Source organism: Scylla paramamosain, unplaced genomic scaffold, assembly GCF_035594125.1.
Source record: "Scylla paramamosain isolate STU-SP2022 unplaced genomic scaffold, ASM3559412v1 Contig26, whole genome shotgun sequence".
In the NCBI taxonomy this organism is placed as follows: Eukaryota; Metazoa; Arthropoda; class Malacostraca; order Decapoda; family Portunidae; genus Scylla; species Scylla paramamosain.
The window spans coordinates 27,501-40,000 of NW_026973691.1; the positions used below are offsets into that span (position 1 = coordinate 27,501).

General features: G+C 44.6%; 2 protein-coding genes and 1 long non-coding RNA gene across 7 annotated transcripts in view; 1 reads left to right on the forward strand and 2 right to left on the reverse strand.

The window, feature by feature from the left end:
* LOC135097607 (uncharacterized) overlaps nucleotides 1-431 on the reverse strand; it is a 27,760-nt gene extending 27,329 nt beyond the window's left edge. Inside the window, exon 1 of the mRNA XM_063999535.1 lies at nucleotides 377-431. Coding sequence (XP_063855605.1) covers nucleotides 377-431 — 55 coding nt within the window. The remainder of the gene's footprint in view (nucleotides 1-376) is intronic.
* Nucleotides 1-12,500, forward strand: part of LOC135097626 (uncharacterized) — a 51,983-nt gene that overhangs the window by 16,638 nt on the left and 22,845 nt on the right. For all 5 annotated transcript variants that reach the window (XR_010265896.1, XR_010265895.1, XM_063999581.1 and 2 more), the window contains 3 exons: nucleotides 756-812; nucleotides 7,927-9,999; nucleotides 10,507-10,853. Coding sequence is in view for 3 of the 5 variants with exons in the window: in XM_063999581.1 (XP_063855651.1) it covers nucleotides 7,966-9,999; nucleotides 10,507-10,853 (2,381 nt within the window). In the remaining 2 variants the exon portion in view is untranslated. The remainder of the gene's footprint in view (nucleotides 1-755; nucleotides 813-7,926; nucleotides 10,000-10,506; nucleotides 10,854-12,500) is intronic.
* The window catches only part of LOC135097627 (uncharacterized), a 35,414-nt gene continuing 24,126 nt past the window's right edge, over nucleotides 1,213-12,500 (reverse strand). The window contains exon 3 of the long non-coding RNA XR_010265897.1: nucleotides 1,213-1,321. This is a non-coding gene — a long non-coding RNA (uncharacterized LOC135097627). The remainder of the gene's footprint in view (nucleotides 1,322-12,500) is intronic.

Below are 12,500 nucleotides of genomic sequence, written 5' to 3' on the forward strand. Positions count from 1 at the left end.
AGTAGTAGTAGTAGTAGTAGTAGTAGAGGTAGTAGCAGTAGTAGTACTAGAAGTAGTAGTAGAAGTAGTAGTAGTAGTAGTAATACTACTAGTAGTAGTAGTAGTGAGAAATCGCGAATACTACCTCTATCACTACTATTACTACTTCCTTTCTCTCACAAAGGCTTCTACTCTCCTTACTTCTATTATTACTACCACTACTACTACTATCACTACTAGTACTACCACCACTACTACCACTACCACTACCACTTCTACTACTACTACTACTATTACTTCTACTACTACTGCTACTACTACACACACATGCTTATGAACGTCGTGAACAGTTCCATCTGGGACAAACTTAGCTGTGATGCGAGCAATGGTGCGTCACCTTGATGGATCCCTGTCAAAGTGTCTTCTGAATTGTCTTTGCACTTCTTTGACATTTTCGTGCTTCCAGTAACACTTTATGACAAATGTTCTTTCTTCAAAGCTTAGTTTTACTTCTGTCATTATTATTTTGGCCAACTGTTTCTGAAAAAAAAAGGAAACATTCACTGTGTTATAGCGAGTCAAACAGTGGTTACATTTTTGGATGACTCTCTCTCTCTCTCTCTCTCTCTCTCTCTCTCTCTCTCTCTCTCTCTCTCTCTCTCTCTCTCTCTATGTAGATAGATACAGATAGATAGATGTACATAGATATAGACTTGTGCTTGTGGAGTATAAAATTTAATGTAAGAGCATGAAACACAGTGCGTCTCTCCCCACAGGCACCTTCTGCCTCGCGCCTTCCTTCCTCCCGGAGTCTACACACCTGCACTCTTGAGGTGAGTAGCTACTCTTTTCTTTCCTGGTAGTAGTAGTAGTAGTAGTGTTTTCTATTGCACTCACTGAGAAAGTAGAAAATGAGACACTAACGAGGCAAGACTATATACTACAAAGACTGGACACAATCTGTCTATCTACCTATCTGTAGGTCTGTCTGTCCGCATCCACATCTGTACACCTGTCTATATCCTCACCGGAACAGAGGGCAGACCTTCAGGTTTCGGAAGCTCTCTGTATAATTGATTTTTGGGTTTTGTCGAGTTGATTACCGTTCGAGAAATCGATGGGTTTTGGAGCCTTTTGTGTGAAACATATATATATATATATATATATATATATATATATATATATATATATATATATATATATATATATATATATATATATATATACTTAATAGGGAGGCAAATATTGAACATGTCATGAACTTTATCGAGGAGTCTTTTCAAGCTGGAGTCCACGTCCTGTGAAACGAGGGAAGACCACTCCTGTGTGTAGTGGTGGGCATCTTTTCTGGCAAAGAAATAATTGCTAAAAATGCATACGGTCCACGCACGCACACACACACACACACACACACACACACACACACACACACACACAAACGTTTAAATGTCTCAAAAATAATCGGCATTTTATAAAGAATTGTGGGTAATGTAACAACTGAAGCAATGAGTGACACGCAGTGTACTCGTACTTCACGCTGCCCACATCTCATGCACTGCCTTCCTACATGGGCATCTACATGGCCGTCTTTTTAACTAAAGCAACAAGACTACAAAATAAAATTCTTCGCTTTATTTTTTTCGTAAAGAGGTTTAAGTGTGCATCCAAAATTTTCTCAGCCTTAAGTATTTGCAAGTTTCCCTTCATTCATAAGTACTTCACATTATTATTAATACAGAAGAATCTGGGACATAATACAATATTCAAATAGGTAGAAAATGTTTCTCACACGAGAAGTAACATTAACCTTATTTGTGCGATATTGACAACAATATCATTCATAAACAGTGTAACAAGCTGGACCAAAATTGTTGTGAACATTTTTATTATTATTATTACTATTTTTATTTTTTTTTTTTATGTAGGAGGGACACTGGCCAAGGGCAAGAAAAAAAAAAAAAGCCTACTGAGATGCCAGTCCCAGAAAAGGGTCCACAGCGGTAGTCAAAAATTGAAGGGTAAGTGTCTTGAAACCTCCCTCTTGAAGGAATTCAAGTTATAGGAGAAGCAGGCAGGAAGTTCCAAAGTTTACCAGAGAAAGGGATGAATGATTGAGAATACTGGTTAACTCTTGCATTAGAGAGGTGGACAGAATAGGGATGGGAGAAAGGGGAAAGTCTTGTGCAGCGAGGCCGCAGGAGGAGGGGAGGTATGCAGATAGTATGATCAGAAGAGGAGTTAGAATGAAAGCAGCGGTAGAAGACAGTTAGAGATGCAACATTGCGGCGATGAGAGAGAGGCTGAAGACAGTCGGTTAGAGGAGAGGAGTTGATGAGACGAAAAGCTTTTGATTCCACCCTGTCTAGAAGAGCGGTATTTTTATTATTATTATTATTATTTTTTTTTTTTTATGTAGGAGAGACACTGGCCAAGGGCAACAAAAATCCAATAAAAAAAAATGCCCACTAAAATGCCAGTCCCAGAAAAGGGTCCAAAGCGGTAGTGAAAATTTGAAGGATAAGTGTCTTGAAACCTCCCTCTTGAAGCAATTCAAGTCATAGGAAGGTGGAAATACAGAAGCAGGCAGGGAGTTCCAGAGTTTAACAGAGAAAGGGATGAATGATTGAGAATACTGGTTAACTCTTGCGTTAGAGAGGTGGACATAATAGGGATGAGAGAAAGAAGAAAGTCTTATGCAGCGAGACCGCGGGAGGAAGGGAGGCATGCAGTTAGCAAGATCAGAAGAGCAGTTAGCATGAAAATAGCGGTAGAAGACAGCTAGATATGCAACATTGCGGCGATGAGAGAGAGGCTGAAGATAGTCAGTTAGAGGAGAGGAGTTGATGAGACGAAAAAGCTTTTGATTCCACCCTGTTTAGAAGAGCAGTATGAGTGGAACCACCCCAGACATGTGAAGCATACTCCATACATGGACGGATAAGGCCCTTCTACAGAGTTAACAGCTGGGGGGGGGGGTGAGAAAAACTGGCGGAGACGTCTCAGAACACCTAAATTCATAGAAGCTGTTTTAGCTAGAGATGAGATGTTAAGTTTCTAATTCAGATTATAAGTAAAGGACAGACCGAGGATGTTCAGTGTAGAAGAAGGGATCAGTTGAGTGTCATTGAAGAAGAGGGGATAGTTGTCTGGAAGGTTGTGTCGAACTGATAAATGGAGGAATTGAGTTTTTGAGGTAATGAACAATACCAAGTTTGCTCTGCCCCAATCAGAAATTTAAGAAAGATCAGAAGTCAAGCATTCTGTGGCTTCCATGCGTGAAATGTTTACTTCCTGAAGGGTTGGACGTCTATGAAAAGACGTGGAAAAGTGCAGGGTGGTATCATCAGCGTAGGAATGGATAGGACTAGAAGTTTGGTTTAGAAGATCATTAATGAAGAGAGTGGGTGACAGGACAAAACCCTGAGGAACACCACTGTTAATAGATTTACGAGAAGAACAGTGACCGTCTACCACAGCAGCAATAGAACGGTCAGAAAGGAAACTTGAGATGAAGTTACAGAGAGAAGGATAGAAGCCGTAGGAGGGTAGTTTGGAAATCAAAGCCTTGTGCCAGACTCTATCAAAAGTTTTTGATATGTCCAAGACAGCAGCAAAAGTTTCACCAAAATCTCAAAAAGAGGATGACCAAGACTCAGTAAGGAAAGCCAGAAGATCATCAGTAGAACGGCCTTGACGGAACCCATACTAGCGATCAGATAGAAGGTTATGAAGTAATAGATGTTTAAGAATCTTCCTGTTGAGGATAGATTAAAAACTTTAGATAGGCAGGAAATTAAAGCAATAGGATGGTAGTTTGAGGGACTAGAACGGTCACCCTTTTTAAGAACAGGCCGAATGTAGGCAAACTTCCAGCAAGAAGGAAAGATAGATGTTGACAGACAGAGCTGAAAGAGTTTGACTAGGCAAGGTGCAAGCACGGAGGCACATTTTTGGAGAACAATAGGAGGGACCCCATCAGGTCCATAAGCCTTCCGAGGGTTTAGGTCAGCGAGGGCATGGAAAACATCATTGCGAAGAATTTTAATAGGTAGCATGAAGTAGTCAGAGGGTTGAGGAGAATCGTCCTAGGTAGAGTTTTTAGCAAAGGTTTGAGCAAAGAGTTCAGCTTAAGAAATAGATGTGATAGCAGTGGTGCCATCTGGTTGAAATAGAGGAGGGAAAGAAAAAGAAGCAAAGTTATTGGAGATATTTTTGGCTAGATGCCAGAAGTCACGAGGCGAGTTAGATAATGAAAGATTTTGACACTTTGTTAATGAAGGAGTTTTTGGCTAGTTGGAGAACAGACTTGGCACGGTTCCGGGCAGAAATATAAAGTGCATGAGATTCTGGTGATGGAAGGCTTAAGTACCTTTTGTGGGTCACGTCTCTATCATGTATAGCATGAGAACAAACTGTGTTGAACAAAGATTTAGAAGGTTTAAGTCGAGAAAAAGAGTGAGGAATGTACGCCTCCGTGCCAAACACTATCACTTCTGTTATGCGCTCAGCACACAAAGACGGGTTTCTGACACGGAAACAATAGTCATTCCAAGGAAAATCAGCAAAATACCTCCTCAGGGCCCCCCCCCTAGCAGAGGCAAAACGCCAGAGGTACCTTCGCTTAGGGGGATCCTGAGGAGGGATTGGAGCGATAGGACAAGATACAGATATGGGATTGTGGTAAGAGGAGCCCAACGGAGAAGAGAGGGTGACGGCATAAGCAGAAGGATTAGAGGTCAGGGAAAGTTCAAGAATGTTGGGCGTATCTCCAAGACGGTCAGGAATACGAGTAGGGTGTTACACGAATTCCTCTAGGTGGTGGGGGATAGCAAAGTTGAAGGCTAGTTCACCAGGATGGTCAGTGAAGGGAGAGGAAAGCCAAAGCTGGTGGTGAACATTGAAGTCTCCAAGAATGGAGATCTCTGCCAAAGGGAAGAGAGTTAGAATGTGCTCAACTTTGGAAGTTAAGTAGTCAAAGAATTTCTTATAGTCAAAGGAGCTAGGTGAAAGGTATACAACACAGATAAATTTAGTTTGAGAGTGACTCTGTAGTCGTAGCCAGATGGTGGAAAACTCGGAAGATTCAAGAGCGTGCGCACGAGAGCAGGTTAAGTCGTTGCGCACATAAACGCAACATCCAGCTTTGAATCGAAAATGAGATAGAGAAAGTAGGAGGGAACAGAAAAGGGGATACTGTCAGTTGACTTAGACACCTGAGTTTCCGTGAGGAAAAGAAGATGAGGTTTAGAAGAGGAGAGGTGGTGTTCTACAGATTGAAAATTAGATCTTAGACCACGAATGTTGCAGAAGTTAATGTAGAAAAAGTTGAGGGGAGTGTCAAGACACTTAGGGTCGTCATCAAAAGGGCAGTCCGACCTGGGGACATTTGTGGTTCCCTCCCCAGATGGGGACTCAAAGGCTGGTGTAGGAGTCGCCATGAATTTTGAAATTTTTGAGTGAAGGGTGTGTGTGTTATTAGGTGCTTGTAGTTTTGTGTGGAGGAAGAGAGTTGTCTTTAGAGGGCAGGCTGTGACTGCCCCCTTGTGTTGTGAGACACAAAGGGAAACGTTCAATGAGGTCACACCTGTATTTAATGATAAATTCACAGCAGCCCCTGATCCAGTGTTTTAGACCTCACTGGGAGTAATTATCGTTTCGGCAGGTGCCTACTGTCTCTTGATAAAAAAAATTTCTTCTTACAACTGCTAAAATGTTAGAAGAGAAACAAAAGGTTAAAAAGTATCGACTTCATCAACAAAAGCTGTGATTTTTATGCTATTTATTGCAGTCATCACATTTGCTATTATTATTATTATTATTATTATTATTATTATTATTATTATTATTATTATTATTATAATAATTAGTAGTAGTAGTAGTAGTAGTAGTATGTTGTTGTTGTTGTTGTTGTTTTTGCTCTAGTTACCAGTAATAGTTATTAATTATGTTTATTAATGCTATAGTTACTATTATTTCTGTTACTAATAATATTGTTATTGGTATTATTGTTATTGTTGTTGTTGTTGTTGTTGTTGTTGTTGCTGTAGTTATTACTATTATTGTTATCATTACTCTTATTGTTATTGTTATTGTTACACCAGGGGTATGGGTGCGGGTGGCAGCACTGTTGGAGGTGGCAGCACTGGGAGAGGCGGGAGAGGAGAGGGAGCGGAGACTCATGGTCCGAGAGGAAGCGAGCGTGTGCCTGCTTGCTTTGGAAGTGTTTCCCTGCCTGTTGAGTGCCCTGTTGAGTGCCTGTCGTGCCCTGGGAGACTTGTGGTGTCCCTGTGAACTTGTAAAGCAGTGTACTTGCGGAGGATTTGTCAATAAACCTAGGAAATAGTGCCCGTGTTTTCCCTTGTGCCCCGGCCTCGTGTGTGTGTGTGTTTGTGTTAATAATAATAATAATAATAAACGGTTTATTATTTAGGCAGTTGACAAACTGAAAATGTACACAGGGGATGGGGAAAAACTTAACATTAATCCTAAAGGTAAGTCTAATCTAGGAGGGAAATACTATTGATTGATGGCTCGCACCATGGTGGGAATCGCAGAGTCTGTACCGGTCCGTGCGCGGCGCCTTCAGGGGCGTTATTTTGTTGTGGTGTCTGGTGGCACGGACCGGGCGAGGCGCGTCGGGCGGCAGCATGTTTCTGAGACGTGGATGATGCAGTAGTCCCCTCCCAAACTTCTCCTGTGCCTCTCGGTGCCTGGTGGATATCCTGGACAGACTCAGGGTGGTCAGGGCTTCTTCATAGGTGGTGTATGCAGGGCCAAGGATGACCCTGCACGCCCTTTTCTGCACACTCTCTAGCTGTAGCTGTTGAGTGTGTGTGAGGGAGGAGGACCACGCTGGGGAGGCGTACATGAGTTTGGGGAGGATGAAGGTAAGGTACACCCCCCTTAACTCATCTGTCGGCGTCCCCAGCGACCTGAGTCTGCGCAGCATGTACAGCCTGTAGGTAGCTGATCTCACGGTGCTGGCGACATGCTGCCTCCAGGTCAGCTGGTCGTCCACCGTGACTCCGAGAAGCTTGGCACATTGGACCACCTGGAGAGGGTGAGGGCCCACTGTGAGCCGGGGAGGGGGCACTGGTACAGAGGAGGTACAGAAATGCATCACCACAGTTTTGCTGTGGTTGATGGTCATCCTGCTCTCCTCTGTCCACGTCTGCAGTCGCTCCAGAATTGCTTGCAGCGGCGAGTAGTCCGGGTTCTTTGTGTGTGTGTGTGTGTGTGTGTGTGTGTGTGTGTGTGTGCCTTGTCCCGGCGTTCAGAGTGTGACTTATTTGAGGCCCCGCTGCTCTAGTTTCTCGACCCGTGCCCGTGTGGATGGATAACACGCCCGCCCGGAGTGAGGGGTGGGCGCAACATTATTATTATCATTATTTTATTATTATTTAGTGTGAGACACTTGTATTATTGTTTATCTTTTCTGTACCGGTGAGGTATTGCCGTTGTACAATACAATTCATTATCTTATTATACATTATAATTTGTTTGCACTCATGTCCTCCGCTATACTGTACAATAAACCGTCAGAGAGCCTCGGCTCGACGCACCGTGGCTCAGGTGAGTGTCTATTGTATGTACACCTTGAAATACTTTGCATTGTGGTCAGCAATACAGGTTTGCTTACTTGCTTATTTACCTACTTGCACACACACACACACACACACACACACACACACACACACACACACACACACACACACACACACACACACACAGTCAAGTCTTGCCTCGTGTTGTCTTGCCAAATTGTTTGCCCATAACACACGTGCCATGCCGTGTGTCACAGTGTTTCTTACTCCCATCCACCTCTTTGTCTTGTCCCCACATCCCGGTGCTCAGGCCGGCCACTTCAAGGCTTAACTCCCTCCCACACTGAGCCTTGCAAACCACGTCTCTCCTGCCATGCTCCTCACTCGGGAAATTTCTTTGCAGGCTGCTGGCGAGAGGAAGTGTCGTCCCAAGCCCTCCACCATGGCCGCCGCTCCGAAAGTTTGCGTCCGTCGCGCGAAGCTCATTTTCCTGATGGAGAACGCAGGCAAGGACGTCTTGACCTTCGTATTGAAGCGCGGCGCGCTGAACGCCCCCGCCACGCTGCCGGGCATGTCCCTCACTTACTACCTTGATCATCTCCCTCAAGGCTCGACCGCCAACTATGGCAGGATGAGTAACAAACAAAAGAAAGGAGCACTGAACCACACCGACCGCCGCCAAGCACAACGCTTTCCTTTATGGGACAACTTCGACGTGACTTTACTGTACAAGTCAATAAAGTTGACGTGCGAAGACCTGGCGAAAGATGGCAATCCCGAATGGCAGGACCCGAACACTCTGGAGGGAATGGTAACGAAAATCAAGGATGAGCGGAATGAACTCTTTCATGAAGTGAGAGATTTCAGCGAGGCAGAGTACCAGGACAAAGTCAACAAGTTAGAACACCTCTTTATCAGAGTCCTCGCCGCAGCCAAGACCAAATACCGCATTCCAGACGCAGAGGTGACACCCGTGCAGAACAACGCCCTGCAGGTCACTGATACCTTCAGAAAAACAGGAATGGAGAAAGGAATTTTAAAAGATTACTTCAGTACCATGCACCAAGAATTTATGAGAGACAGTCGGACCCACCTCAAAACATTCTATGATCGCCTGCAAACCTTTGATCCTCTGTCCTTCCTTACCAACTCCCCAAATCACTGCCATAACATCCAGGGCATTTTCTGCAAGATGTCCCTCACGGAAGAAAGAGGACACGTCCAACAGAGACGAGACATCGACACTTGCGACGTGCTGACGGTGACGCGCCGCGCGGGACAGAATCCCCAGCTGTCCACATCCTCATCGGCCACGCCGCCCACGCACGGCGCCAAGCCACAGCTCATCTTGATTAGGGGCGTGGCAGGAAGCGGCAAAACAACCCTGCTTACCTTCTTTGTCTCAGAGTGGCTTCAGGACCCCGACGACTGCACCATCACACACCTGGACGAGTACGACATCGTGCTGCGTGTCTTGTGTCGCGATAATGACGGCCCGTCCCTCCAGGACTTCCTCAAACGGATCCTCCCAAAGCATTTTGCTGTGATGGACGAACATCTCATCACCCTCCTACAACAATGCAAGGTTCTCTTCCTGATTGACGGCCTGGACGAATTGTCGCCAGGCACTCCATCAGACAGCCTTGTGAAAGACATCCTCAACACTTCGAAATATTCGGCAGACTTCACACTCGTCTGCACATCGCGGCCAGAAACAGTGCAAGATTTCCTGGCCAAAGTACCTGATGGTGTTGATGTGTGGAACATGGAGATGAAAAGTGTCAGCCATGAAAAAAGAATTAATTTTGTTATGAAGCATTACAACAGCTTCCCAGACAACGGGAACAAGAACTCTGAGAAACTTGAATATCTCATGAAACATCTAGGCTGGAAGGATTTCCTCGGCCTCCCCTTGAACCTCCTTTTTGTTGCAAGTCTTTTTTACAAGGATCAAAACAACATCAAGATCACCACCACTCAGACCAGCCTTTACGTCACCATACGAGACTGGTGCATACAAAAACTGCAGGCCAGACTCAAAAATCATCCACAAGACTCACAGACCCGTAAGGTCCTCATCTCCAAGGTGCTGCAGGACGTATACGACATGTCATTGCAAGCTCTCCTGCAAGACCGAGTCACTCTGTCAAGCCAGGAAGAGCAGAATCTGATTTGTTCCTGTCTTGGGAAAGGATTACCCAGCAAAGAAATTATCCCAGCGTTTTTCAATTTTCGAGACATCAATGACGGGCTGGAGCATCATCAGAAGTACACAGCCCCACACAAGAGCCTACAGGAATTCTACAGTGCATCAGGAATCGTCCACAAGCTGGTGGAGGGCTCACACTCAGCAAACATACGACGCATGCTTCACGACCCGAGGCCAGAACAGCTCCGGAACTTGAGGAACCTACTCCTGCATGTTGCAGGTCTCCTCTGCCACCCTAACACACCATTTCGTGCTCCAGCCATACAAGTAAGTTGACCTGCACCACTGTCAAGCTCAATTTTTATCCTTACTAGTCATTAGCAAAATTAGTACAAGAAATTATTGTAGCGACTCTACACACACAGGAGGTAGAGGTGGTGGTGGTGGTGAAGGTGATGGTGGTGGTGGTAGTGGTGAAGGTGGTGGTGGTGGTGGTGGTGGTGGTGGTGGTAGTGGCGTCTGTAGTAATCAAAGTAACTCTACACACACAGGAGGAGGTTGTGATGGTGATGGTGAAGGTGGTGGTGGTGGTAGTGGTACTAATCATAATAACTCAACACAAACAGGAGGTGGTGATGGTGGTGGTGGTGGTGGTAGTGCTGATGGTGGTGGTGGTGAAGGTGGTGATGGTGGTAGTAGTAATGAAGGTGATGGTTGCGGTGGTGGATGAACTTATCATAGTAACTCTACACACACAGCAGGTGGTAGTGGTGGTGGTGGTAGTGGTGGTGGTGGTGGTGGTGGTGGTACTAATCCTAGTAACTACATACACAGGAAGTGGTGGACCTGCTGGCGGAGACTGGGGTGGAAGATTGTGATGATTGGCTGTCCATGCTGGAGGACACTGAAGTGAACAGGACTGCCTTGGATTGTGTTGTCAGACACATTACAAGTGATGAGGAGGAAATGGTAACAATAACAGACAGCACCATCACCAGTGCTAAAGCTCTACTCCCCCTCATCCCCTCCAAGAAGGTACTCATAGATCTAAGCAGGAAGGAATCAGACGTGCAGGGGCTCATCTTTGAACACCACAAATACATTGGGCTGTACCTGCACCACCAATACAAGCATCCAGACCAAGCCACTCTCTGTGACTCTTTGCTGCGTGCCATGCCCAGGTGGGTCTATCTGTGTGTGTGTTTGTTTGTTTGTGTAGTTAGTATCTGCACACACACACACACACACACACACACACACACACACACACACACACACACACACACACACACACACACACACACACCATTATCATTGTTACTGTCATTCTTTTCATAACTATTATCATAATTATTACAACTAACATTGTCATTACCATCACCGCCACCATCACAACAGTCACCAATGCATTATTGTTGTCACCATCAACAAAACTGAACTAAAGCCTAAGCATTCATTAACAACTACAACTGTGTTAAAATAACCTTATGGAATGTTTGTTACCTTTGATTATAGCACAAAATGGTGCTCGAGATTGTGAGGATGGTGAAGATGATGATAGTGATGATGATAGTGATGATGATGATGGTGGTGGTGGTGGTGGTGGTAGTGGCGATGAATATGATGGTGATGGTGATGGTGATAGTGGTGATGGTGGTGGTGGAGATGATGATGATGATGATAAAGGTGGTGGAGACGATGACAAAGCAAAGAGTAAGAGGAAGCAGGAGGAGGAGGAGGAGGAGGAGGAGGAGGAGGGGGTCAAGGGGAAGGAGAAGAGGGAGGATGAAGGTGAAGGGGAAAATGGGGAAGAGGAGGAGGAGGAGGAGGAGGAGGAGGAGGAGGAGGAGGAGGAGGAGGAGAAGGAGGAGGAGGAGGAGGAGAAGGAGGAGGAGGAGGAGGAGGACGAGGACGAGGACGACGACAAGAACGAGGACGAGGAGAAGGAGGAGGGTGAAAGTGAAAGAGAAGCGGAGGAGGACAAGGGTGAAGATTAAGGAGAAAAGGAGGAGGAATACAAGGGAATACAAAGGAATACAAAAGAAAGCCAAACAGCAACAGACCTTTTGGTCCTTGCAAAGCTGTTTGGTAACTACTTCTAACTAGCTACAGGGAAGAGAGACAGGACAGCATAGCAGAAGGCTCCTTCGCATCCACCACTCCCTCCAGCTTGCGCTGGTATGGAAATAGTTGGGAAAAGTACCATGCAGTATGGAAAAACGGACATGGAATTTTCATAGGAAACGATGAAAGGAAGTTCTACTATTCACCCTACGGTGAACTCTATACGCCTATCTGAGTGTTAATATAATTTATAATAAAACTGGTGTCTGTAAAATAAGAGTTTATTAGTTAATTTAGTACTTTTTCGGACAAGAAGAGAGCTTGTTGGGGATTTGCTTTTAAATATTTCCCTATTTTATTTTTGAATGATTCAGTAGAACTACTGTTTACAATTTCTGCAGGAAGTTTATTCCATATATTTACTATACGATTAAGGAAAAAATGTTTGGCCTCGTGGGATTTAAAACGTTTGGATATAATCTTGAATCCATTATTTCTTATTAGCTTAGAATGATCAAGGGTAAAATATTTATTTGCATCAATGTTACTATATCCTTTGAAAATTTTGAACACTTCAATTAGGTCTCCTTTTATCCTGCGCTTTGTTAAACTAAATCGGTTTAGTTCTTCCAGTCGTTCCTCATACGGCTTATTGCGCAATCTTAGAATCATCTTTGTGACTCTGCGCTGTATCTTTTCTAACTTTCAATGCTATTTTTGTGATATGGTGACCAGAACTGTACACAGTATTCTAGATGAGGGCG